The sequence below is a fragment of the Giraffa tippelskirchi genome, chromosome 12, assembly GCF_054371585.1.
Source record: "Giraffa tippelskirchi isolate mGirTip1 chromosome 12, T2T-mGirTip1v1.2.pri, whole genome shotgun sequence".
Taxonomy (NCBI): Eukaryota; Metazoa; Chordata; class Mammalia; order Artiodactyla; family Giraffidae; genus Giraffa; species Giraffa tippelskirchi.
The window spans coordinates 41,830,876-41,858,664 of NC_137286.1; the positions used below are offsets into that span (position 1 = coordinate 41,830,876).

General features: G+C 51.4%; 1 protein-coding gene and 1 long non-coding RNA gene across 4 annotated transcripts; one reads left to right on the forward strand and one right to left on the reverse strand.

The window, feature by feature from the left end:
• Positions 1-74: 74 nt before the first annotated feature.
• On the forward strand, positions 75-21,193 carry CTSH (cathepsin H). Of its 3 annotated transcripts, XM_081546762.1 has the most exons (14): positions 75-236; positions 898-1,408; positions 2,406-2,596; positions 4,350-4,381; positions 5,044-5,149; positions 6,420-6,490; positions 7,119-7,223; positions 9,688-9,774; positions 10,564-10,619; positions 12,513-12,594; positions 14,143-14,211; positions 17,914-18,020; positions 19,904-20,029; positions 20,749-21,193. In XM_081546762.1, exons 4-14 carry the CDS (start codon positions 4,373-4,375, stop codon positions 20,822-20,824), a joined length of 894 nt encoding a protein of 297 aa, XP_081402888.1. In that variant the 5' UTR covers positions 75-236; positions 898-1,408; positions 2,406-2,596; positions 4,350-4,372; the 3' UTR covers positions 20,825-21,193. The 3 variants fall into 3 exon arrangements, with proteins under 3 accessions (XP_081402888.1, XP_081402887.1, XP_081402886.1); XM_081546761.1 differs by lacking the exon at positions 4,350-4,381 and having other exon boundaries at positions 5,003-5,149; XM_081546760.1 differs by lacking the exons at positions 898-1,408; positions 2,406-2,596.
• A 2,427-nt stretch (positions 21,194-23,620) lies between these two features.
• LOC145528439 (uncharacterized) lies at positions 23,621-27,527 on the reverse strand. Its single transcript, XR_014070402.1, has 2 exons — positions 27,204-27,527; positions 23,621-25,007 (listed from the first exon to the last, which is right to left on the reverse strand). It is a non-coding gene; the product is annotated as an uncharacterized LOC145528439 (long non-coding RNA).
• Positions 27,528-27,789: the final 262 nt, after the last annotated feature.

Sequence of the window (27,789 nt, forward strand, 5' to 3'; positions counted from 1 at the left end):
TCGCTCCCCCCTCCTCCTCCCTCCCCCCTCCTCCCGCCCCGCCCGCCGCCCGGCCCCGCCCCTCCCGCCGTCCCGAGCACAGTTTGGCCGCCTGCCCCGCCGCCGTCCAAGCCAGTGCGCCAGCCGAGCCGTCACAGCCGCCGCGATGTGGGCCGTCCTGCCGCTGCTCTGCGCGGGAGCCTGGCTCCTGGGCGCCCCGGCTTGCGGCGCCGCCAAGCTGGCCGTGAGCTCTTTAGGTACGGGGACTCTGGGGACGGGGACGGGGCGCCCCGGAGAGAGGCCGGCAGGTCGGAGACTCTGGAGAACTTGGGCGGGTGGGGACTCCGCCCTCGGGAGGAGCCGGGCAGCGCACGTCCCAGGCCCGAGGCCCTGGGGCTCTGCGGGTCGGGACCGGAGTCCGGGAAGGGTGGCCTGTGTGATGAGTCGGGGGTGTGGGCTGGAGAAGGGGAAGGTTTGGAGGGTGAGCGTCTTGCGGGACCCGAGGAGCGAGTGGATAGGCGCCCGGGGACCCCCCTTGCTCAGGGGCGCTGAGAGGAAACGCCCCAGCGGCCCCTTCTGCTCTCCACCCTGTACCTAGAGACTCAAGAGGACCCGGATCTGCCCCTGCCAGAGGCTAGCAGGGACTTCCCAGCCTTTTCTGGCAGCTCCCAGGGACTGGGCACAGGAGACATCCCCAGGGGTGCCTTGAGAGCCTGTGAATGGGTTGGACCTGCCCTTTCGAGGAGTGACTGTGCAGAGCCATAGCAGATTTAGCCCCTGAAAACTGAGGCTATTTGTTCCAAGGACCCAGGGTGTAAGGTTAAGCCCCAGGGCTCCCCTGTATGGCCCCAGGGCTTCCACTCAGGAAGCTGAGTGGTCCAGCTTCCTGCTGCTCTTACCCTCCTTCTGTTGCTGCAGATCCAGCCAGCAGCAGATCCAGCCACCTTCCCAAGCTAAAGGCTCTTCCAGAGGCCCTCCTGCCTTGCCTGCTGCCCACCACCCTCAGCCTCAACCCACCGCCCACAGGCTCTGACCTCCCAAGACCACCTGCCTCCTCACCCTGAGGACAAAGAATTGTAGCCAAAGAGCAGCCTGGGGATAGGACAAAGATCCCTGAGGCTGAATCTTTTCCACTAGAATATTGCCTCATTCCTCCGGACCCATTGATACAAGGAAGCCCCCCAGTCTTGCAGACCTGGGAGGATGCCCAACTCATCTCAGTGCCAACCTAAAGAAACCCAGCTGCCCCCAAGCCAGGGCCGTGTGACCTGCGTGGAGGAGGAGGGCTGGTGCTGGAAGCCGTTCTTCTAGAGTAGGGTTTGGCATGCTTCTCCTGTGAATGGCCAGATAGTAAATAGTTTAGGCTATTTGTGGACCACACAGTCTCTGTATCAGCTACTTAATTCTGTGCTGAAAGCCGCCAAAGGTGGTATGTAAATGAATGAGCCGGTTGTACTCCCAGAAACTTTTACTTAGACACACTGAAGTTTGAATTCAGATGATTTTAAAGTGCTACACAATGTGGTTTTCAAAAAAATATTTTTAAATGTGAACATTCTTAGCTCGTGGGCCATACAAAAACAAGTGGAAGGTCAGAGTTTGCTAACCCCTGTTCTAGATAGTACCATATGGTCCCCGAAACAGCATATAAAGAAAGGATGTGTGCTTTCTTCCAAAAGTCACAATGGACTGAAATGGGTCTGAGATTAGTGTGCAAGGATCACCAGATGTCCTTCTGGCCCCACCCCAAGATCACCTCTGGCTTTTTCTCCCTCTAACCTCTAGCAAATGAGAAGTAGTGCTGGATTTTCACACCTGCTTGTAGCTTTTGAAACCTCTGCAGGCAAACATTGGTCAGTTGTCCTAAACTCCATCTGCCTCAAGCCGTGGTCCTAAGCTGAGATCTGTCTTCCTCTAAAGCCATCAGGCTTCCCTGGTGGCTCAGATGGTAAAGAGTCTGCTTGCCAATACAAGAGACCTGGGTTTGATCCCTGGGTTGGGAAGATCCCCTGGAGAAGGGAATGGCAGCCCACTCCAGTATTCTTGCCTGGGAAATCCATGGACAGAGAAGCCTGGCAGGTTGCAGTGCATGGGGTCGCAAAGAGTCAGACACAACTGAGCAACTTTCACTTCACTTTTTCACTTCTGAAGGCCATCAGCTATAGTAGGGCCCTAACCAAGATTTGCAGTCTTCTAAACCCCACGCAGGGCATATCCTGGAGAAATGTGTATTTCTTTCTCAGGAAAAATGGCTGTCACTTGGTTTCTGGAACAGATCTATGACCTACAAGGGGAGAGCTAAATTTCATACAACTGTGATCTTCCAACTGCAGGGTGTGGATTGGTGGCACACATGTATGTGCTCAGTTGTGTCCAATTCTTTGTGACCTCATGGATGATAGCCCGCCTGGCTCCTCTGTCTATAGGATTCTCCAGGCAAGAATACCGGAGTGGGCTGCCATTTCTTCCTCCAAGGGATCTTTCTGACCCAGGAAGCAAACCTGTGTCTCCTGTGTCTGCTGAATTGGCAGACGGATTCTTTACCACTGCACCACCTCGGAAGCCCGTGGACCAGTGGAGGAACACGGAAAAGTACCAAGTGATACCAGTACAGACAGTAAATCCATTTCCACACCCTTTACTTCCAAGTGTCAGCTGCTGGGGTCCTAGAAATAATGTTTAGTAATAGAGTGCCATGTGATGTGGGGTGTAGAAAGGAGTACGAGGAGTTGCGTGACTTTGCTCTAAAACTTGCCTTCTGTTCCCAGAAGCAATAAGCAATCCTGCTTATCTGAGCAGAATTTCTCAGCCCTTTGAAAGGGCTGAGACAAAGATCAGAATTAATGTTAACCCATTCAGAAAAACAGGTAATGATCTCTCATGAATATATAAACCCATGGGGAGGGCATTGTTTAATTTACCTCATTAAGAGATACCTCTCCAATGCAAGTTTACTTTTTATGTTTAACAATTACTTTTCATTAAGTATAATATATTTGACATGTTTTTAATCAGTTGGAGTCTTAATAATGATGATGACTTAATCCTGAATGAACTTGTATAATATCCAGAGGTATATGGGTCACCAGGAGTAACAGTACTTGTCATTGCATAAAAGGATACTAGAGCAATTAAGTATAAACAGATACTCCCTGGGACTTCCCTTGTGGTCTAGTGGTTAAGACTCTGCACTTCCAGTGCAGGGGGCATGGGTTTGATCCCTGGTCAAGGAACTAGATCCTACATGCCCTGCAATGTAGCCCCCCAAAATAAATTAAACAGATGCTCCCTTAGGATAAAATTCTGTGAGATGTGGATGGAGATGGGGATTCAAGGAGAAAAAGAAACTATATGAAATATTCAGCTCTTATAGAAGGGCTTGTTCATGTTATTGATGGTGGATATCACGTCATGATGGTATATGGAATTCTTTGGCTAGCATCCTTTGAATACGATAGAACAGTCGTATTTTTAAATGTCATTAATTGCAATAAACTGGAGTACATCCTTTGCAGCTATTTAAATTTGAAATGAAATTTTACATTTAAAAATGTACAAGGGTGGATAAAGGAAGAGTCTACAAACAACTAGCCAGCCGTTTTTGTAAATAAAGTTTTATTGAAACAGCCACACCCTTTCATTTTTACACGCGAGGGTAGAATTGAGTAGTTGTAACAGACTGCAGAGATTTCAAAGCCTATGATATTTACCATCTGTCCCTTTTTTAAAAATTGGTGACACGGGGTATATAAGGATTTTTTAAGTATTTATTTGTGTTATCATGAATAACAAGCTCTCTGTTAAATTCAAAACTTTCATTTTTATTTTATGTATTTATTTTTGGCCTCGCCATGAAGCATGTGGGATTAGTTCCCCAATCAGGGATCAAACCCCCTGCATTGGAACTACAGTCTTAACCACTGGATCAATAGTCCACTGGATCAAAAGTCTCGGTATATAGGTTTTTAAATTAACTTCTTGAAATATGATACAGAAGACAACACAAATTATTAAATATGCATTTCAGTGAATTTTCATCATCTAAACATACTCGTGAAACTGGCACCCAGATGAAGCCACAGAACAGTACCAGCACCCTACAAGCTCCCTTTGACTCTTCACTAAGTATTACCATTATCCTGATTTTTAATACCACAGGTTAATGGCATGTACTTTTTCAAAATTAATTTGGAGCACAAAAGCAGTAAGAATTTAGTTCCTTTTCAAATTCTGCATTATATACCACCATTTTTGGTGCTTTAAATTTAGCCCAGTTTATTAAAATGCAAATCAGTTCTCTTGTGCCCCACTTGGCTATACACATGACCACAGGCACCCAGACCTAATTTTTTTTTTTCTCCTTTTTGCAGAGAAGTTTCGCTTTCAGTCATGGATGGTACAGGTCAGTGTCTAACTTCTTCTTTCAGAAGTTTCTCGTTTCACTGTTTCCTGTTATCAGAAGAAACTGTCCTAGATTTGAGACGATGAAGGAGGAATTTCCAGCCCCCTCCCCTTGGGTCTTTCCCACATGGGGATGAGTCAAACACTGCAAAAAGTTTTGGTTAAGTGAGTCCCTTCCAAACAGTGGTGTGGTCCTCAGTGGTGAAGTTGGCTAGCAGCCTTGGAAACCTTCAGATTCATTTACGTTTTTTGTATTCAAATCACATTGTGTACCTGGCTACAAAATCAATCAAAAAACACTGGTGTGCATGTTTTTGAAAAATGGTGATTTATGCCATGAACTTGACCTAGTGCTAGTTGTGGAGTCCAGGGCTGACCTAAACGTGACAGGTGATTCACCTGGCCTTCTTGGTCTCTTGACTGACTCTATGGCAGCTGCATAGGCTTCATTCTGGCCACAGGCCCCTGGAGGCAGAGGGGTTCCTATATAAACTTCCCCATGCTCTGCAGAGACCCAGGGCAGCATCCCACCTCTAATACAGTTTCGGCCTGAGAATCAAGGCAGGAAGAAAACCTCCATTCCTCCTCTTAGAAGACAAAACCGTTACCCTCTGGTGAGCAGCATCCTGTTTCCATGACTTATTGCTGATGTGTTTGTTTCAGCATCAAAAGAAATACAGCTCAGAGGAGTACCACCACAGGCTGCAGGTGTTTGCCAGCAACTTGAGGGAGATAAACGCCCACAACGCCAGGAACCACACGTTTAAAAGTACGTGGGGACAACTTGCCTCCAGGCCGCTCATCCCTGGGAGGAGGGAGCAGCTCAGATCTGGAAAGAAATGAATGATTACAGGGTCCACTGGGCTTGGGAGTAGGGCAGGGGGAGAGCAGCCACTCAGGCTCTGAAGCTGGGCTTGGCCAACCTCACATTGCAGCTCTGCTGTTGTTCTCGGAGATTCAAGGAGTTGTAACTTTAGGGTGTCCCTCCGAAGGGTTGTGTGTTCCTGTCTTCTGAGGGTCCAGCCCAGACGCTGAGCCCCTGGGCTGCCGAGGGGAGCAGTGCTTCTGGACTCAAGAGCAGCTCCTAAGGACATCTGCCTTCAGTCTGGGTTCATTTCACTAGAAACACACGCTACATACACTGAGGACTCAGAAGTGACAGCACTGTCAACTAAGTGAGCAACATGGGCAGAAGCATGAAGTGGAAGGAAACCTCAGTTTGAACCTCATTTCTGCCCTATATTGGCTGTGTCAACCCTGGGGGGCATTGACAGCTCTGAAGTTTCACTTTACTGTCAAGTGGAGATCATAAGGTTCCCTCCGCCAGGTTATGAAGACTGAAGGAGGTAACAGGTGGGCAGGCACTTGCGCAAGTGTGGTGGTTCCGTACCCAGACGTGCACCAGACCTACTAACGGGGCGTCTAAAAAATGGGTGCCCACACCAGGCCCACTACGTCCGCATCTCTGGGGTGCAGCCCAGACACGGGTACTATTGCAAAGCTCCCCAGGGAATTCCGAAGCACAGTCAGGCTGACCTTGGTGTAGTAAATTACAGTTGACCCTTGAACAGTGTGGGGTTAGAGGCACCAACTGTCTGCACAGTTGAGAATCTGAGTATAACTGATCATCTGCCCTCCATATATGCATTTCCTCCATATGTGCACTTTCTCTGTATCCACGGTTCTGTATCCCATGATTACACCAACCCGGGATCATGTTGCACTGTAGTATTTACTATTGGAAAAAAATCCATGTATAAGTGGATCTGCCCAGTTCAAACCATGTTGTTCAAGGGTCAACTGTAAAATCAACTATACCTCAATAAAAAAATAAATTTAAAAAATTGTTTTAAAACAGTTCAACTGTGTCTGTTCCGTTTAAAAATTTAAAGGAGCCAAGTTGAGGGCCTGTAAATAGGACACGAGGGAACATGAGATTTCATTATTTTTCCTGTTTCTTTATTAGTGATCTACTGAACACCTCTGTTTTGTTGTGTTTTTTGTTTGATTGTTTACTTTTCTGTCTTCTCTTTTTTCAGTGGGACTGAACCAATTTTCAGACATGAGCTTTGCTGAATTAAAACACAAATATCTTTGGTCAGAGCCTCAGGTGGGTATTATTCATTGGGACCAAATCTGAGTCTTTTCTGTTTGGCTTTTTTTTTTCTTTTTGCTGCGCTGGGTCTTCGTTTGCTGCGAGGACTTTCTTAAGTTGCAGTGAGTGGGTGATACTCTCTGGTCATGGTTCACAGCCTTCTCCTTGCAGTGGCTTCTCTTGTTGCAGGCTCTAAGGTGCGTGGGCATCAGTAGTACTTGGGCTTAGTTGCTCTGGAGCATGTGGGATCTTCCTGGAACCGGGATCAAACCCGGGTCCCCTGCATTGGCAGGCAGATTCTTGACCCCTGGACCACTGAAGAAGTCCCAATGAACAATATTTTAGCATAAGTATATCCAAAGTATTGCATGGGATGTACACTACAACTTTTTCATCGATATAAAATTCAACTTTAACTGGGTGAGCTGTATTTTTATTGCTAAATCTGCCCTCCCTGTCCTAACTGCCCCAACATGAGCCCCCCAAAGGACCTGTCATTTAGCATTTGGAACTAATAGGGTGCGATAGGATGGTTCAGGCAACCATAATCTTTCTCATTCTCGTGGTGACTATTTTAATTACATACTTTTCCATCAGAAATGGGTTTTTCCCCCCCTGAAAAAATTGTAATTTGTCATTTCAGAATTGCTCAGCCACCAAAAGTAACTACCTTCGAGGTACTGGTCCCTACCCAGCCTCCATGGACTGGCGGAAAAAAGGAAATTTTGTCACACCAGTGAAAAATCAGGTATGCATGATGGTCCCCAGTTTTTCCTCCAAAACAGCCACATTTTCAGACAGTATGCCAGGAAGAAAAACTCAAGAGAATCCCAAAACACAAAGAGTAATATCCCCAACTCCATTATTTTTTCATTATCTCTCTAGCTACCTTTCTCCAAAAGGCCAGGAGGTCATTGTTTTTATGGATGTAGTTCCTCTCTGGGCTGAAGTGTACCCCTTCCCTCCTGCTCCACTGCACTGTCTAAAGCTCCCCGCTGGCCCTAGGTCTCTCCTACAGTCACCCTAAACATCTGTGCCCTTCTGTAACTGGATACGGCACCCCATTCCTACACGTCTTTTCTTCCTGTCCTCCATCCACCCCACAAGGCACCAGGTCCAGCTCCTCCCTGGCCCTCTGCCTCCCTCAAGGGAGTTGCAGGTGGTCAAGGAACAGCATGGAACCCAGCATTGCAGACATGCTCTGAAGAGCGCCTCCTGCAGGACACAGTGTAGGCAAATGGTGGCACGTTCCTGCACTGAGAGCTGAGGACCGGGCGGCTGGCTGGAGGGTCCTACACACTGCTGGGTCCTGGAGAGTCTGGGCCCTGCTGTCCCTGGAAGCAATAGTGCAGTGGCCATCTTCAGAAGCATTCCCGCCTCTTGCTCCCAGGAAACACAGGGTGAAGGTTCCCCTCCTGGTAGCACTTGGCTTTCCTCTGAAACTCGCCATGAGAAACACTTTTTCCTTTTCCTGAAATCCACATGACGCAGCCATGATGCCCCCAGGCTCACTGGATTCCCAGAGCCTGCTTAGTGATCTGGAGGGTTCAACCAGCACCCAGAAGCCAAAACGAGCCTCCGCTCCAGCAGTGAGAGGGGTGGGATGAAGTTAGTCCCCTCCCGCAAGACCCTAAGGTGGCTTTTAAACCATCTGAGAATCCCGGGACAGTTCAAAGCCCAACAGGTATTCAATGTGGAAGCCTGAACCCCCTCACCCTCTGGGTAAGGAAGAAGCAGAGGTCTGCCAAGGATGTTCTGGGTCCTCTGGTTAGCTAGCTATCAGGCAGGAGAGAGACCCCTGAGCAGAGGGGCCGGAGCAAGGTGGTCACCCCTGTGGGTGGGTGTGGTCTCTCACTGTAGCCACCATATGGTTACAGGTGTGGCGACAGGATCTGACATTAGCTCAGCAGCCTCAAGGGTTTCTCACTTTACAGAGAAGGAGACGCTGAAGGTGCAGAGCAAGCAGGTCTCTGCTCAAGGCCAGGGCTGGCGGCTCAGCCCTGCTCTGTCTCTTTCCTCAGTGGCCAAGCCCACCTCCCTGACCAGCCAGAGATACTCTGATCAGGCCCTCCCCTCCCGCTGCCAAGGGAAGGATTTGAGAGGCAGAGACTGGGGACGGGGGGAGGGTGAAGGCTCTTTCCAGGAGACAAGCGAGGAGGAGTGGACAATAACAGTGAGGAAAGGATCTTAGGAGACGTTTCAGAAGTAGTCTATGGACGGTTGAGCTAGTGAAGGGCGGAAAAGAGACAAAGAGGGGGATGAGAGCAAGATGCTAACAGCAGCTGGTGTTACTGAACCCGTGGGCTAACTGCATGACTGGCAGGATCTTATCTGTGCTTCTGACAGTTCTGTGGGGCAAGCATGGTGGTTCCTGTTTTACAAGTGATGAAACTGAGCGGTGGGGAGACGCCCCTTGCCCAGCTTACATGGCGGGTGGAGGCAGGACTGTGATCTGAAGTAGGCAGGCAGGCTCCAGCACCCAGCTCCTGGCCCCAGTGAGGTGTCAAGAGACTGGTCAGCGGCCGTGATCATGGTAGAGGACGGGGAGATGGACGGCAGGGGCAGGACACACAGGATCTATGGTATCTGGACCATACAGGTGGGGTCCTCTGGGAGACAGGTGGTCTGGGTCTGGGCAGAGGTCAGGGCCAAAGTGGGGTCTGGGAAGTTGTTAGTTTAACAGGACTGTGGGTGAGATTGGAGGGGAAAAGGTGAGAGAGAAGGTTTTGGAAACAGGACTTTGGTGAGTCCTTCTGTTGGGAGCAGTGGGAAGAAGAGAAGCCAGCAGGAGATTCAGAAGCAGAGGGACTTCCCAGGCAGTCCAGTGGTTAAGATTCTGAACTTCCACTGCAGAGTGTGTGGGTCGATGCCTGGTTGAGGAACTAAGATCCCCTGTGCCACGTGGTGCAGCAAGGCAAGAAAAAAAGTAGAAGGACATGTAGAACAGCACAGAATGGAGTTGGGAGGAACTCCAGCCCTTGCAGGAGAGTGGGGGTTGGCCAGCGAGGGGCCCGATGGGGAGTGCACAGCTGCTGCTGCCCCTTTTTTATAAGCCTCAGTCTTCTCATCTGTAACATGGGGAGAAGGATGCCAGCCACTTGGGGCTTGTGAGGATCAGCACAGACAGATGTGAGTCGGGGCTTGGTCCACTGAGTTTCTCCGGAGCCTGAGGGGCCCAGGTCCTGACTCCCCTTTTCCACTCTGGCCTCCAGGGCAGCTGCGGCAGTTGCTGGACCTTCTCCACCACCGGGGCCCTGGAGTCCGCTGTCGCCATAGCAACGGGGAAGCTGCCCTTCCTGGTTAGTGACCAGCCACGGGGCGGGGCGGGATGTGGGGGAGCATGGGGTCAGGGTCTCCTCATGCACGGGTCACAGCTTGGCTCCGAACCCTGACTTGGTGGGGCAGGCCAGGTCTTCAGGCTTCTTCAGAGCTTTAGATGACAGTGGCCATGTCAGCTGGACTTTGTGTCCCAGTCTCATGGACATTTGGCATGCAAACCTCCCCTGACAGTTTGGAAGGACTGAGGCTCATTACTGAGTGGGTCTGGTTGTTCCTCGGTCTGGGAACCCAGGGCCTTCAGGGAGCAGAGCCTGCCTGGGAGGCAGCCCTGTAGGAGCTGCACCCTCTCCCAGGCTGGTCGTCTTCCTGCAGGGGAGATCGGGGACCTGTGTATTCACCCCCGGAGCCCCCAGAGCAAGGGGTGACTGTCGGACCACGGCGTCCTGCATAGGGAAGCGGGGGAAGAGGGAGCTAGACTGGCGAGGGCCACCAGGGCCCGGGAGTAGGGAAGGCCTGTCCCCTCCCTCCCACATGCCACCATGGGGCCCCACCTACGTGCACCCTTCAGGCCCCTCCTCACCTTCTCACATGCTGGCTTGGCTGCCAGGTCATCACTGAGCTCTTCTCCAAAAGGTGCTGGCTCTGGGCTGGCCCCTCGGACACAGAGATGGACCTTGCCCTGGGAGAGTATAACCTGATCCTCCTGACCCAGAGCTGGCGGGGCCACGGGTGTGTTCGGGTCAGGGGGCCCTGAGCTGGGGGCTCTCCTGGTGAACACATAGCTCACTGGGTATGTGTTCCTTCTCCAGGCTGAGCAGCAGCTGGTGGACTGCGCCCAGAACTTCAACAACCACGGCTGCCGAGGGTACGTCCCAGACCGGGGTGGGGAGGCCTGGAGCACCTTCTAATTTCCCGGGGTTACTTCTGTTGGGTCTAGGATGGGCCAAGACTCTGTCCTGGGAGCAAAACTGGCCCTGCTTAAAGAGGAGGATGGTCACCCCACATACCCGAGGTCGCTCAGCTGGAGTGGGCAAAGCTGTAAGCCAGGCCTGGGCCTGTCTGCTCCTAGAATCTGTCCTCTTTCCCTGGTGTCACCTGGCTGTCACCCCTCAGCACATCTGGCCTCATCCACCACCCGGGCCTCTGGGTGAGTGGCCAAAAGAATTCACAGAATGAGAAGCGCATCGTCCTGCAGAAGCAAGATCCACACACAGGTGTCTGGTCGGCTGTCTGCGAATTCTCTAGGCCAGCAGTCCCCAACCTTTTTGGCACCAGGGACTGTTTTCATGGAAGACGATTTTCCCATGGACTGGGGGTGTGGGGGGGAGATGGAGTAGGGATGGTTTCAGGATGATTCAAGTACAGTACATTTATTGTGCATTTTATTTCTAATCTAATGTTGATGATGTCAGGAGGTACTGGTCTGCAGCCAAGAAACTGGGGACCACTACTCTAAAGCTCTGGCTGCCCCAGCTCGGCAGGCTGTGTGAAGGAGCTTTTCTATAGATGAGGTGCCGTGTTCAGGCAGAAACACTGTATTTTGCCGGGCCTGCTCTCCCAGCCCATTTATTTATTTATTGAGGTCTAGTTGAACTACAGAGTTGTGTTAATGACTGCTGTACAGCAAAGTGACTCAGTTATACACATCATTGTTGTTTAGTCGCTAAGTTGTGTCCGACTCTTTGCAACCCCATAGTTATACACATATTAAAAAGCAGAGACATCACTTTGCTGACAAAGGTCCATATAGCCAAAGCTATGGTTTTTCCAGTAGTCATGTACCAATGTGAGAGTTGGACCATAAAGAAGGCTTAGCACCAAAGAATTGATGCCTTTGAACTGTGGTGCTAGGGAAGACTCTTGAGAGTCCCTTGGACAGCAAGGAGATCAAAGCAGTCAATCCTAAAGGAAATCAATCTGGAATATTCATTGGAAGGACTGATGCTAAAGCTGAAACTCCAATACTCTGGCCACCTGATGCGAAGAGCTGATTGACTGGGAAAGACACTGATCCTAGAAAAGGCTGAAGGCAGGAGGAGAAGTGGGCAGCAGAGGATGAGATGGTTGGATAGCATCAATGACTCGATGGACATGAGTTTGAACAAACTCCGAGAAATAGTGAAGAACAGGGAAGCCTAGAGTGCTGCAGTCCATGGGGTCACAAGGAGTCAGACATGACTTAGCAACTGAACAGCAACAGTTATATACACATACATACATTCTTTTTCATATTCTTCTCCATTATGGTTTATCACAGGATATTGAATATACAGTAGGACCTTGTTTATCCATCCTAGATATACCAGTTTGCATCTGCTAACCCCAAACTCCCAGTCCGTCTCTCTACCTCCTGGCGTATTCTTTAAACGGGTCGTTAGGGATTGACTCACGGTTCCTAGTGTCTCCAGCCCTCATCTCCTCCTCAAGTGCAGTACTCTAAGACCTTTCCTGTGCACACAGGTATAAAGCCAGGCCCCTCTTGTTCCCCCAGAGCAGGCTCCCAGCCTTGCCTCCCACCCCCTCCCAGTGGCACAGCCCTCTCCCGGGCGAGTCCGGGCCCATCCTGCTTCAGCAGCAGCCAGCACAGGGGTCTCCTGCAGGGAACCACGCTCAGGCTCATCCTGGGACTCGGGGCTGAAGTCACTACCGTGGCCCCCCAGCCCCACCAGGGCAGACGTCTGGCATGCCCTAGCCCTCACAGGCCCTACCTCTATCGGGGCTGGTCCCAGGTGGGCACAGCTGTGTGTGCTTCTTGCAGGGGTCTCCCCAGCCAGGCCTTCGAATACATCCGGTACAACAAGGGCATCATGGGTGAAGACACCTACCCCTATAGGGGCCAGGTAACTCGAGCAGCCTGGGCTCCATCTTCCTGGTCTGCAGGGCTCCCCATCTTTGTTCTCCCAGCCTGGGCTCCGTCTCCTTGGTCTGCAAGGCCCCCCTGGGTTCCCCATCTTTGTTCTCCCAGCCTGGGCTCCGTCTTCCTGGTCTGCAGGGCGCTCCATCTCTATTCTCCCAGCTTGGGCTCCATCTTCTCGGTCTGCAGGGTCCCCCAGATCTCCCTATCTCTTTTCTCCCAGCCTGGGCTCCATCTTCTCGGTCTGCAGGGCGCTCCATCTCTATTCTCCCAGTCTGGGCTCCGTCTTCTCGGTCTGCAGGGCCCCTGTTTCTGTTCTTCTTCCAGCCTCAGGACACACCCACCCCCTGCACCCTCTTGAGGACTCCTACTCCCTCCTGAATTCTCAGTGTTCTGTCTCTTCAAGTTCACTCCTTCACCTCCTCTGCTCGTCTGAGCCCCAGTGCTCAGCCGTCCTGGGGCCTCTTCCCCCTGTCTGTGGCAGCACCATCTCTGCTCATGGCCTGGCCCACACCTCCTGCCGAGGGTGCACCAGAGCACCATCTATGGGCTTCTACCCTCCGTGCCCATGCCCACAGTGCTCCTGGGCCCAGGGCCTCCTCTGCTCTCACCTCAGCCCCTCCTGTGCACGGCTGGGCACCCCGACTTTCCCCCAAACCCAGGACTCTCCTCCCGTGTTTCCCCTCCCAGCAATGGGAGGCACTACCTTTCCCGAAAACCTCTTGGCTACCTGTGTCCCTTTCTCAGGGCAATCCCCCCGCCCAGACCCTCCCCCCACAGAGACCTTCTTGCTTCTGCTCCTTGGTCTGTCCTATGTCCCTTCCCCCTCAGCCCTTGGTCCCCCTTCATCCTGGATCCCTGAGGGTGGTCTGTTCTGGGGCCTCCCTCCCCCAGGGGCTGCCAGAGTGGCCTCTCAGACCCAGCTCTGGGCACACTCAGTTCAGAACTCTTCAAAGGCTTCCCCGGGGCCTGCAAGATAAACTCTAGACTCTCTGGCCTGCCTTCCAAGTCCCTCTGCCCGAATCTGTCTGCCCAGTCTTGTCTTTGACTTCACTCTTCCCTTGGAAACCCTCCACTCCCGCCCAACCGCTTGCTGCTTCCTAAACATCAGGTTCTGCATTCTTGTCATCCTGAATGTCTTTCTGTCTCAGAGGGGCTTGCTCTTCTCTGCACATGTCCTGCCTCTTGTTGGTCATGTTCCCTGGACTGAGACTGGCCCTCCCTCCCCTGCCATGCAGGCTCTTACTTGGTTCCTTTTCTCAGCAAGCCTCCTTGGACTGGGTCAGGCCCCTTCCTCATGCTCCCACCAGGGGCCACTCGAGTCCACCTCTGCCAAAGCCAGCATGGTCTCCTCCCACTGGACTGTAACGTCCTCGGGGACAAGGATGCCTCTGATTCTCTCCTAAGTGATACCCCTCACCCAGGTCCTGGTACCTGTAGCTTTTGCTTTGTCAATGTTATCAAATTGCATGGGGTGGCGAGGGCGGGGTGAGCATCCCCAACCTGTATCCCATGACCTTTGCCCCCTGAACAGGATGGTGACTGCAAGTACCAGCCCAGTAAGGCCATTGCTTTTGTCAAGGACGTAGCCAACATCACACTGGTGAGTACCGACCCTTCTCTGCAATGGGGAACATGTTCTGATCAGGAGGCAGCCTCCACTGTGGTCAGATGGCCAAGGGGCATGACATGGTAGCCCTTCTGGGCAGCACATCCCTTTGATTGAAAAGTTTTTGATTATCAGTGACTGTCAGTCACCGTGATGGCAGCAGGGTGTAAGACGGAAGGAATAGAGCAGGAGGCGGCGGTCAGGTGCTCTGGTCCTGGCCCAAGTCTGCACAAGTCTTCATTCTTTCTTATTTTTAATTTTTGGCTGCACTGGGTCTTCAATACTGCACACTTGCTTTCTCTAGTTGCAGTGTGTGGGATTCCCACTGCAGTGGCTTCTCTTGTTGCAGAGCATGGGCTTCAGTAGTTGCAGCATGTGGGCTCAGCAGTTGTGGTGCTTGGGCTTAGTTGCTCCATGGCACGTGGGACCATGGATTGAAATTATGTCCCTTGTGTTGGAAGGCGGATTCTTAACTACTGGATGACCAAGGAAGTCCCAATATTAAACACGTTAAATTACAGTCACTCAAAGATTACTTGTACTTAACAGTGAAATGATATACATGAATCTGTGGCCAAGAGTCTGGTTCACTTTTTTTCCAAATTCATTTGTTTGACTACACTGCGTCTTCGTTGCTGTGTGGGGGCTTTCTGCAGTTTCAGCGAGTGGGGGCTACTCTTTGTTGTGGCGCACGGGCTTCTCATTGCAGTGGCTTCTCTTGTTATGGAGCACAGGCTCTAGGCGCATGAGCTTGAGTAGTTGCAGCACACAAACTCAGTAGTTGTGGTGCATTGGGCTTAATTGCTCCATGGCATGTGGTATCTTCCTGAACCAGGGATTGAACCCATGTCGCCTGCATTGGCAGGTAGATTCTTAACCACTGGGCCACTAGGGAAGGCCCAACAGTAGCTTCCATCTAATCAAAGTACGTGCCATGCACTCAGCACTAGTAGTAACAGGCAGAGTTTATGGAGTGTTCAGTTCACTTCAGTCGCTCAGTCGTGTCCAACTCTGGGACCCCACGGACTACCGCACGCCAGGCTTCCCTGTCCATCACCAACTCCTGGAGCTTGCTCAAACTCATGTCCATCGAATCAGTGATGCCATCCAGCTATCTCATCCTCTGTCGTCCCCTTCTCCTCCTGCCCTCAATCTTTCCCAGCATCAGGGTCTTTGCCAGTGAGTCATTTCTTCACATCAGGTGGCCAAAGTATTGGAATTTCAGCCTCAGCATCATCAGTCCTTCCAATGGATATTCAGAGTTGATTTCCTTTAGGATTGACTGGTTTGATCTCCTTGCAGTCCAAGTGACTCTCAAGAGTCTTCTCCAACACCACAGTTCAAAAGCATCAATTCTTCAGCGATCAGCTTTCTTTATGGTCCAACTCTCACATCCCTACATGACTACTGGAAAAACCATAGCTTTGACTAGATGGACCTTTGTCGACAAATTATGTCTCTGGTTTTGAATATGCTGTCCAAATTCGTCATAGCTTTTCTTCCAAGGAGCAAGCGTCTTTTAATTTCATGGCTGTAGTCAACCATCTGCAGTGACTTTGGAGTCCAAGAAAATAAAGCCTGTCACTGTTTCCATTGTTTCCCCATCCATTTGCCATGAAGTGATGGGACCAGATGCCATGATCTTCATTTTTTGAATGTTGAGTTTTAAGCCAGCTTTTTCAGTATCCTCTTTCACTTTCATCAAGATGCTCTTTAGTTCCTCTTTGCTTTCTGCCATAAGGAGTGTACTAACCACTTAACTTGTGTTATCTCCTTTAGACTCAAGACAACCTTAGGAGATAAAGGTCAATATTGCCTTCATTTTATAGATGAAGAAAGGCTCAGAGTGGTTAAGTAACTTGACCAGGGCTGCAGAACTAGAAGTGTAAGCTGGATTGGAACAGAGATCATGGCATCCCAGAACCTTTAATTGGGATGTTTCTGACTATGATACATTTATCTTGAGAAAACAGCGGGTTTCTCTTAGACACACTCACCAGGGGCTGACTCACTCTGGCCCATTTGAAGCCCATTAAGAGGTGGATTGGGGATCAATCCAATCCCTTTTGCCTGGTGCCCAAGAGAAACTTGTCTGTGACACGTGCAGGCCCTGAGGAGCAGGCCAGCATGGGCATCCAGCCCTCCTTGGCCACCCCTTGGTCCCACCTCCTTGGGACCAGCCCCATGATGCCCACCATCTTTTGGTGGGCAGGCCTTCCTGGTCTCACCGATCCTGACAAGGCCTTTGCTGAGCACAGGGAAGGAAGCAGCTTACTTTCCAGGCAGTCATTTGCCCTTTGCAGCCAGTTCTCTGCCCCTTCTCCAGGGAGAGAGGACTGAGGAAGGCTGGTGCCCTGACCTCTTCAGCCTGCCCCTCTTTCAGTAGAGCCCTGGCCTCAGCTCTTCCTTATTTCAACTCCTCAAGGTCTCTAGCCAGGGGAATGGCCTCCTCAGCTCATGGTAACCCAGTGGTTCCCAGCACAGATGCTTTAAGAAATCCTCCTGCCTGGAACCCACCCCAGAGATGCTAATATTATTGTCTGGGGTGCAGCTTGGGCATTGGGATTTTTTAAAGCCCCCCAGGTAATTCTAGGGGCTTCCCAGGTGGCGCAGTGGTGAAGAATTCTGCCAGTGCGGGAGACTTGGTTTCAAACCTTGGGTTGGGAAGATCCCCGGAGAAGGAAATGGTTACCCATACCAGTATGGGTGCAGGTCGCAGAGAGTCCGACGCAACTCGGAGACTGAGCACCAGCACAGGTGGTTCTAACCGCTGCTGTCTGTGGCTCCATTTCAAAGCCGCAGCCCCCAGGAAGCCCCGGACTTCCTGCCACTGCCCCACCCCGACCCCAGGCTGACAGAGATGAGTCCTTCTTGGGCACACAGTCCTTTGCCAAGTCTTCTTGTGTCTACCACCATCTGAGCCTTGTCTGCTCACGGACTTCTAACCTCGGTGTTCTACCAAAAACAACAATGAAAGATCCTTAGACCAGATTTGTGGGTGCAGGGGTCCTGGGGATGGGAACAGGGGAGTCCCACTCACCTCTGCACCCCCGGGAGCCCCTGGCTCACGGGAGGGCCTTGGCATGTGGTCACAAGTGAGCGAGTGAATTAGTCCCCACTGCACCCTGGGCTCAAACCCAAAGGGTTTGGGATTTTCTTGGAGTGAAGCAGGGAGGCCCAGCAAGGTCCAGGGAGGTCATAGGGGAGCCAGGGTTTCGGGGGAGGGGCTGTAAGCAAATAGAAAACACAAAGGACATTCACGCACAAGACAGCTGTGCTGTGCTTAATCACTCAGTAGTGTCTGACTCTTGGCAACCCTATGGACTGTAGCCCACCAGGCTCCTCTGTCCATGGGATTTTCCAGACAAGAGTACTGGTGTGGGTTGCCAAATCCTCCTCCAGGGGAGCTTCCCAACTCAGATCGAACCCGTGTCTCTCATCTCCTGCATTGGCAGGCAGGTTTTTTACCACGGCACCACCTGGCAGGGGACCCCATACCAGCCCCCAATGTCCAGGGCGGGCTCTGCTTATAAGGAAGGGCAGTTCCCCTTTGGTGGCAGCTTTTTGGTCTAAAACACCCTTCTCTTCCCTCCTCTGTGCCTCTGTCCTACTTTGGGGCAAAGGGCCACATTTCTCACATGGGGTGGGGAAGTGGCAGAGGCCAGTGGGTCCACCTGTCCACCCCTCTGTCCACAGAATGACGAGGAGGCGATGGTAGAGGCGGTGGCCCTATACAACCCTGTGAGCTTCGCCTTCGAGGTGACTGCTGACTTTATGATGTACAGAAAGGGCATCTACTCCAGGTGAGCAGGACCCCAGCATCCTCAGGGGAGGAGGGGCAGGTGGGCTCCCCATGGCTGGGCCCAGGACTCACTCCGGGTCTGACCATTTCTCCACCCATGCCACATTTGCTGGCCTATCACATCGCCCTGCAGCCCTGAAGGTCAGGATCCCCGGTCCCCGAGTTGGGGAGGAGGAGAGGAGTCACACGGCGAATCAGGGGCCCCCATTTGAGCCCAGAGCTCCCCCTCGCTCAGCAGAAGGGCTGCCTCTGGTGATGAACACCCGTGTTCAAAGCTGTGAAGATACGAAACAGGGAAGGGAAAGCAGCTGCTCCCAGATGCCAGAATCCTGTGCTGAAGGGTCATCAAGGGATTCTCTAGCGTGGGCTTCTTCTCATCCATTCCTCTTGCCTGTTTTACAATGAGAGTGAGTGCAGCCACTTCCGGTCGCTGCCCGGCGTCTCCTCAATGGCCTCGATTGCACTCTGGCCAGTCCTAAATGTGAGTGTGTTCCAGGGCTTTCTCCTCTGCCCTCTTCTCACACATGCCTTGAACTCCATGGCCAGCTGTTTGCTGAGTCTCCAAGCCCCCTTCCACCAGCGGGTCTCTTGAGCATTACACCCTCAGAGGCAAGGGCCTTCCCACCACATGAAGCTGGACGGCCCGCAGGGACCTCAGATCCTGCCTGTCTCCTCCCCGTTATCAGATGCTGTCCCATGATCACTGCTCAGAAACATGTTGTCCTCTCTCCCCCTGCATCTCTGCTCACCATCGCCTCCTTACTGCTTTGTTCCTGTGCCCCCACTAATGGTCCATCCTCCACCCGGAGCCAGATTCAGCTTCTGAACACCCTTCTTGCCACACCACTTCTGCACACCCCCCTCCGCATTGTCCCATGTCTCAGCTCGGCTCGGGGAGCCTCTATCATCTGTCCTTCTTTCTCCAAGTTCAAATCCCATCAAAGCCACCCACGTCCTCCCTGTTCCACCCTGCTCCTCTGCCCATGGAATTTTCCAGGCAAGAATACCCGAGCGGGGTGCCATTTTATACTCCACTGAGCACCCACCTTCCCAGGGAAGCCTTCCTTGCCCCCACACCCTGCCCATTCTGTTCCCACTTGGTCGGGTCCCCCTCCCTTGGGCTCTTGTCAGCCCCCCAGTTGTCACTGTATAGAACCAGCCTCTTTGCCCACCTGCTCCCTGCCAAAGGGAGCTTCCTAAATCCAGGAGCACAGTTGGGCACGCTGCTGGTGTCCCACACCTTGCCCCAAGCCTGGCATGTGTCAACAGTTCAGTTACACATCGGTTGAATGATTGCATGACCACTGCAGCTTGTCCACTTGAAATTCTTAGAATTTCCTCATGAGAACTAGTTCACTATCTTAAATGAGAAGGCTGTATAATTGCCCTAAATACAGGGTAACCATAAAAATTAAATACAGTGGCAACAAAGCAGTGTCATGTGAAGCTCTAGCTGGACAGTGCTGCCCTCAGAAGGTGCAGTAGGGGGCTGGTCGCTCCTTATAACGTGAGAGGTATTGGAAAGCATCAGGTGTCAGGACCTGGCCAGCTCCATGCTTCATCTCGCTCCTTTGGGTCAACAGAACCCAGGGGGCTGAAGAGAACACTTCTTCTGCCCTGTGACTAAACCAGTGTTAACTCACCACCTTCAGTGCCTCCCAGTCCCGGCTCTGGAAAGCATTGCTCTAAATCACTTGTTGGGTGTGACTGAATCATCTTTTATCCTTTCATCCTTTTTTTGGCCACGTGGCATGTGGGATCTTAGGTTCCCAATCGGGGATCAAACCCACACGCCTTGCATTGGAAGCACAGCGTCTCAACCACTGGACTACCAGAGATATCCCACCCTTTCCGTATTTTCAAGTCTTTATTTTCCTTTTCCAGTACTTCCTGTCATAAGACTCCGGATAAAGTAAACCACGCAGTGCTGGCTGTTGGGTACGGAGAAGAGAAAGGGATACCCTACTGGATCGTGAAGAACTCTTGGGGTCCCTACTGGGGAATGAAGGGGTAAGCAGCTTCTAGGTCCAAAGTGCTGAGAGGGAGATGTGATTGCCCAGGTCTGGGGGGCCCTTGGTGGGAGAGAGGGTGTGTGTCTCCTCCACCTCAATGTGGCTTCCGGGAAGGGGCTGCTCAACGGAGCCTTAGCCCAGGCCAGAAAGAGGGGAACTTGAGAATGTAACCCTCACACCCTTTAAGAACCCTCCAGCAGCCCCTCTCCCATCCCAGACCCCAGATTATAATAACTATGTCTCCAGGCACAGGAGTCTGTTTGGCTCAGTGGGTTCTGTGACCACCACTAGGAGACAGTCCACAGCACAGGGCCCAGCTGGTATTCAGCCATGTCTGGGAGGCCCTGAGGGGGAGAAACCAGAGGAATGAGTTTACCCTGATGGTGGACAGCCCCTCCTTCTAGGAGGGTCTGCAGTCAGGTGGCCTGGGGACATATTTCGATGTGACTTTGCATCTCTCCAAGTCTCAGACTCGGTGTCCTCATCTGGGGAGGGGTCCCCAACATGAGGCCAGCTAAGCGAGGCTGAGAAGGGGGCCCTCAGGAGATTCTGGAGAGCAGTGAAGCAGGGACAGAATAATGGGAGAGAGTTTGTGTGGTGGCCAAGTCAGAGGTTTCCTGGGGACCAGTAAACCCGGCACTACTCTTGTGAATAAATGGGAGGGCCTAGCCCCTGGAGTCAGATCTTGGCCAGGCCTCAGCCTCTCCCTCTGTCCAGGTACTTCCTCATTGAGCGCAGGAAGAACATGTGCGGCCTTGCGGCCTGCGCCTCCTTCCCCATCCCCCTGGTGTGAGCCCCGGCGGCAATGACGGGTCGGTGGAGAAGGCAAGGACCAGGCAGGCGGGGGCCCAAGATCCTGCCCTGGAGGACGTGTTGGGAGACCACCCCCAACCCATGGCCCTGCACTCTGCACCTCACCCCCACGCCAAGCCTGGAAACCCAGAGAAAACCAGGAAGTGAAACCCACGGAGCAACAAGCCTACCCACGTCTTCTGCCGCAAAGGTCACCAGCAGCTGCGTGCCTTACACATGGTTTCTCACTGATCAACCCTTCGTGGACAAGGGATATTCTTTCTTCCCAGAAGGGCTGCATTTCACACTGGGGAGAAGCTCCACTGTCTCTTCTGTGGTCTTTAATAAACCTGCAGTGGGCACCACCTAAGCCAGGTCTGTGCTATGGGCTGGGGTCTGGGTCTGTCTCCAGGCCCAGTCTCCTAAGAGGGAGGCACCCAGAGGTGGCTGGCTCTCTGGCTGGAAGGATGGCATGCAAGGGTGATGGTGCAGCTGTCTCCCAGGTGATCCTGGATGAGAGAGCAGGTTTTGCTTGATGTTTTGAGCATCTGGGAGGGAGGAGGAAATACGCCAAGCTCTGGCAGAGCGTGACTTCAACCCACAGCATTGGTTAGGAAGCCTTACTCTCCACGTGGCCTCCCCATGCTCAGCTTCCTGCTCCTGGCTTGCCTGCCCCTCCCCTGGGGATGGCCCCCGCGTCTCCCTCACCAGCCCCTTCCTTCCCCTGACACTCCTGCCACATCCACCATCCCTTCTCTTTAGAGAAAATGTGTCTCAACCCAGCGTGTGGCTATGGAGCCTCTGGCCCCTGGGGAGCAGGGTCTGCGGCAGGAGTTGGTGCTGTTTGTCCTACAGGTCACACTTTCCTAACAAGAAAAGCTTTCCAGACTTCCCTGGTGGATCAGTGGTTAAGACTGCACTCCCAATGCAGGGTCATGGGTTCAATCCCTGGTGGGGGAACTAAGATCCCGCATGCTACATGGACAGCAAAAAAAAAAAAGCTTTCGTGTCATTTACAGCAGCTGTATTCATAATTACCCAAATGTGGAAATAACCACGTTCATCATCTGACAGAAATGAAGAAAATGTGGTCTGTGTGTATGATGGAATGTTGTTCAGACATAAGAGGGAAGGAAGTTCTGATACAGGCTACCACAGGGATAAACTTCGGAAACATTACACTGTGTCAGTGAAAGACCACACTTTGTGTGATTCCATCCACCTACGATGTCCAAAGCTGATAAATCCACAGAATCAGAAGGCAGACTGGTGACTGCCAACGGCTGGGGAGGAGGAGGATGGAGACACTGCTTATGGGTCTGGGCTTGCTTTTGGGGGCCTTGAAAATATTCTGCGGTTATTGACGGTGGTGGCTTGCACAACCCAATGAATATACTTAAATGCACTGGGTTTATACTTTTACAGGGAAAATTTTACGGTATGTGAAAAAAAAATTTTTTTTTTTTTTGGCTGCACCAAGCAGCATGTGGGATCTTAGTTCCCCAACCAGGGATTAAACCACTGCCCCCTGCAGTGGAAGTGCAGAGTTCTAACCACTGGACCACCACAGAAGTCCCTGAATTGTTTCTTCTTAAGAAAAGCCTGTCTGGGGTTGTGTGTTGTGTGGGATTTTCACAGGAGGCTACCCATATAGTTAGGCACTGGCTCTGCACCCAAGAAACCTGGCCCTTCAGAGATGAGAGTTCTGCGCTGAGCTGAATGGGCTTATTTAATGAGGAACAGTGAAGGCATTCCACGTAAAGGGCAGATGTCAAGAGCTCAGAAGAGGCAGAGAGCACCGCACAGCAGCTCTGTGTGGAGGCCTCTATGTGGCGGGGAGTCGAGTCTGGAAGGTAAGAGGAGAGAAACGCCACACCAGTGAATCTGGAAAACCCAGACTGACAGGCTCCTGTACGCCCTTGCTTTAACCTAACAGAAACATCTGTATAAACTCGAGAGAAAAGGGCAGTTCAGTCAGCTCTCTGTAACTCTCCCATCATCTGCTTCTTCTTAATTGGGAAAGAGCACTGGCTTTTTCTTTGGAAAGCCAGGACTCACCCCTATGAGTCCCTGAGGTTTTACTGGAAGGATACTATCTTCACCCACACCCCCTCCCCAGGACCATGTGACCTAGGCCTGTGGATGACACGCTTCACCCTCCCAGCCACGGTGACTGGTCCAGGGAGCAGCACAGGGCTCAAGATGGGTCAGTCAGAAGCGATGAACATGGGATTTTGTGGGAAGCATCAAAAAGGCTCTTCTGCTGATCACTTTGTAACATAAAAATATTAAATGAGCCTGCTGTACATCTGCAACTAACACAGTGTTAGTCTAATACAGGTCAGTTATACTTGAAGTTAAAAAACAAGAGGGTTTGGAAATGGCTTCTTCCCTAGAGCCTCCAGAATGAATGCAGCCTGCTGAAAACTGATTTTAGTTTCAGTGAGTGACCTCCCAAACTGTCAATAATGAATGTGTGGCGCTTTAAGCCAAAACAGGGGGTCAAGGCGGAGTGGGGCCTCTTCCCTGGGTGGCCAGTTTACTAAGACATAACTTACAGCCTCCTGTTTGGCCACTCTGCTGAAATGTGAAAATGCCAAAATTGAAAATGAAGCCAAAACAGAGGAAAGCAGGGTCAAGAGATGAAATATTCCAGAGAACACGGTTTAAGCATCTGCATCAATGCCTGAAGCCTTTCCACCGAGTTCTCAGTTACATAAGCCAATGAACTCTGAGCTAGTTCTGAGTTATAACTATCATTTGCAACTAAAACCACCCTGATGAATGCAGCAGGCTACGTTCAGACAAATGTCTGTGTATACTTAAGACTTAGAAACGTCAAGACATGTGAACTGTGGAACACCAGGGCGCACGCTTGCCACCATCAACATTAAGTAAACGAGGCCTCTCCCCCCAAGAACATGTCTGTTAGTGAGATAACTCAGGTGGCATTTGTAGGACCCAGTGTCACATCTGGCCCTTAGTGCTCAGAAGAGGGTTATCTCCGCTCATTTTCCCAAGAAAATGTGTATTAACCCCGCAGCGTGCAAGTCAGGTCTGGGAGCTACATTCACAAGCCCACAGGCTTCCAACCAAGTCACCTTTTCACCTCTCTGAAGATAGCCAAGAACCACCCCGCCGGGTCTCACGTGCAACTGTTGTGAAGGTTCCACCTGTGCAGATCAGTAGCTCATGATTATTAAGCACCTGCTGCAGGCCAGGCTCCGTGCTGGGGCTTCAGTCACCTAACTTCCCTCAGTTCCTCCCTCCTTGGCAGACAAGCCTTTCATAAACTCTCCAACTACCCCACTGAGTGGCCCTTTTCTCGTGCAGGGATGCTGGCTGATATTAATACAAGGGGGTTTCTGAAGGGTAGCATCATCTACTACTTTCTTTTTATGATTCTTGGTATATATATTTTTAACATATTAAAGTAACTATTCTAACATGAACTGATAGAGAATTTGAGTCTAAGCTAGAGACAGAGAACAGACCTTCACTATTATGGGAGAATCCCTTGGCTATGACTATGTGAGTCTAAGAGCAGCAAGCTATTCCAGGTGGGGAAACGGGTTTGAGGTGTGAGGTTTAGCAGAGACTGTGAGGTTCAGCAAAGACTGCCTCTCTCTGGATTCCAGGGGGCAGGGTGGACCAGTTTGCACAGGAAACCAGAGGATGAAGTTGGGGACAGCCATTGTGGTAGTCTGGATGGCCCTGAAGCAGGCACATGGCAGGAAAGACCCTGAAGGGAACACCACCACTGCCCCCCCACCTCCCGAGAAGGGCAGAGACTCCCTGGTGGCTGGCCCAGATTAGAATCAAAAGGTTCAAGGGAACAGTTGACAGAAGCCCCTGAGGATGTAGGGATCCTGGCAGATGTCCTGCTCCAGGGAAGGAAGGCTGAACGAGTGACAGCCAAGGGGAGCAGTTCCAGGGCCCAGAGTCGGATGGCCCCACAGCCCTGTACATGTGTCCCCAGAGAGCGGGCAGGCCAACGGACTTTCGCCAGCGACGTTTTCAATCATCACAGTTCAATCAGTGTGCATGTGTCATTTTCTGGTGTCCCAGTCCAGCTTGGGAAGAACTGACCCTTGGAATTCTCTTGACATTTAGAGGATGGGTGATCAAAGAGGAAGGCGTTGATGTAAGATTCATCGCTTACGGACATAAAGGCTTGAGCATCACTGGAAAAGTAAAGATGAAAGAGCATGTCCCAAGTTGGTGACACAGGTCCTACCAAGAACCTCTGGGGTCCCAGACCAACCCGCCCGTCAGGACATCTTTGTGTCTCCAGCTCTGGCATCAGGAAAGGTAGGATGATCTGGTCCCTGAATAAAAGCACAGAGCAGCCTCCTACCCGTGCACATGGTGCAAAGCATGTTGTCTTTCCTGTGTATTGCTCACCAAAGGGGTGGGACGGGGTGGGGACATCAATGCCACCATAATGCCACCACTGCCAGACCCACAGAACGACAGGCTCAGATCAGAGCTACGGCTCTGCCCATGGTTAACTTCATGCTAGAAAACATCAGATAAAGGACACACCAAGCCCTTGGGTTTGTCTAACATCCATCACTCCCAGACCCAATACCCTGAGGCCCACCTCCACCCCTACCTCTCCCAGGGGCAGGAGACATCTCCCCAGGGTCAGCTGCCCTCCAGTCTCCCCCAAGGCTGCATGACAAAGCACATCCATCTGTTCTTCTGAGACCATCCACCCAGCTTTCATTTCTTCTTCCTCATTTTCAATTCCTACTTTTCTATTTATTCTCAACATTTAAGTGTTGCAACATGAATCAAGCAATACTTAGACTATTTCAGTTTGGTTTTTTTGTACCTTTCCCAAACCAGATTCTCCTGAGGGTGCTGGGGCCAGCCCAGCCTAGCACACCCCCTGCATGGCCATCTGACAACTGGCTTATCGAGACCACAGGACGGCGGGGTCCCCTCAGCCCTGGCCCCAGTGAAACTCAAGACATGTCCATCTGTACACAGGAAAAGGTACAGGAGGACCTGCACCACATGGCTAACAGCATTTAACTTGGAATGGTTGTGAAGAATCATCAAAACCGTCAATCTGGGTGACTTTCCTTCAACAAGGCACATACATCTTTGTAACTAAAGTCCTGGGGCTGTTAATTGCATCCCTCTCCAATTCCAGTGTTGAGCTAAGAAATAAGCAAAGGCATTGTAGGGACTAAGATACAGTATCTGCTTTATTGCTAGATCTCACAGCCAAGGAGGCACTTTACCCACCTGCCTTCCCCCCAGGCTGTACTACAAATGCAGGGGTGCAGGGGGTCAGGACACATAGTGGACTTCAGAGCTACCTGAGCATGACGGAGGGGTTTGAGAGAGGGCCAGAGCCAGCTGGAATAAGGACCTTCTTGCCACTTTGGACAAATCAAGACAAATATGAAAGACATGATCACGTGTCACATGGAAGTGAGTGAGGGGTGAAGAAGGCACAGCTTTCCTTCCCAAAACGGCCCAAGTGGGTCACACCAGTTGGCAACACCTCTTACTGTTCTATGGATAAAGAAGCTTCCCCTTACAGTCATATTTAAGGAGTTGTATTTTTTCCCCAAAGCTGTTTAGGAAGTCTACATGACCTGTGTATCTGTCCCCCTCCTCTGAGCCCACTGAAGAGGTCCTGCTCCCCTCTCCTTATTCTGAGGGTTTGCCAGAGAAATCGAGAAGGGACAGTCCCCAATACTCCTCACTGCACATGAGCCATTTAAAACCCTCTCGAGTTCAACCAATTAGCTTAATATTTGACTCCTAGATCAGTGTGAACTTGACCTGGCCTATCTTTCTCAAAAATGACAGTGCCCTATTTCTCAACGCAGAATATTGTTAACCCTCTCCGTCTTCTCCTCCCTCCAATAAATTAGTGTAGAATGAAATCTCTAGTCCAGCTTTTCTCACACAGGATCTTGAACTGAGACTTAAAAATGCAATTATTTTTACTTTCAAATGATTCAGAGAAATAAGAGTGATTTTGTGTGGAGAGTGCACGTGTGCACAAAAACGTGACAAAGAACAAGAGGTAAATCTGAGAGGTGAAGAGCACACAAGGAAGTACTCATCTACCACTCTGGCAACTTTCCTATGGGATTGAATCTGAAGAAAAGAAGTTGCGAAGAGTTTGAAGACAGATGTGTGAACCCCATGCTGAGCCTGCTGGCAGAGAATCTCACCACTCCCCTGGACAATGAAGTCCCCAATGGGTAAAAGAAAATGTGAGGTTACCATGGAAGTGACAGTTGAAAGCTCACATGCAGAGGCATTCTGGACACCCACACACCTCTAACCTGCTTGGGTGACAGGAAAACCTCGAACCAGCAAAGGTGCCAACCTTCTAAGGTTTCCTGACTCACCAGAGGATGCTGAGGGTGAGCACCGAGGGGTTCCATGTAGATGGGGCGGGGCTGGGAACCTCGAGGCATCTGTGTTGACAGTGGTGCTTCCAGGCAGACGAGGTGGCCTTGTCAGCAGTGGGGGAACCTCTGCAATTCAGCCTCCGGTCTCAGCCTGTTCTTCCTTTGAGCAAAGTCACACATGCTGAGCCATCTTTTTGCCAAGCCACAAGAGGAGGGAAAAAGATCCCAGAGCTGACTGATTCTGTCCCAGGACAACCAGGGTAAACTGAGAGCTATTCTTCATCGAGGAGGGCATGGCAGCCCTCTCCACTGTTCTTGTCTGGAGAATCCATGGACAGAGGAGTTTGGTAGGCTACAGTCCATAGGGTCACAAAGAGTCAAAACATGACTGATCAAATAAGTACAGCATTCTCCATCATCACAATGACAACTCACCTGTCAACAGTACATAACCACCGTCTGGTATGTTGTGTCAAGCTCTTCTCTCAGACAAAAACAGACTGAGCCTCAGACAGTGAGTGACGGTCACACAGCCAGGGAAGAACAAAACCAGCTCTGAGGCCAGCTCTCTGCTTCAAAGCCC

What these genes read in the sequence shown, in the direction of transcription:
- CTSH (XM_081546760.1), top strand. Translation starts at nt 146, where the DNA reads ATGTGGGCCGTCCTGCCGCTGCTCTGCGCGGGAGCCTGGCTCCTGGGC. An exon ending in CGGGGAAGCTGCCCTTCCTG is followed by an intron (nt 9,775 to 10,563) that starts GTTAGTGACCAG and finishes TTCCTTCTCCAG; the next exon opens with GCTGAGCAGCAGCTGGTGGA. An exon ending in AACAACCACGGCTGCCGAGG is followed by an intron (nt 10,620 to 12,512) that starts GTACGTCCCAGA and finishes TGCTTCTTGCAG; the next exon opens with GGGTCTCCCCAGCCAGGCCT.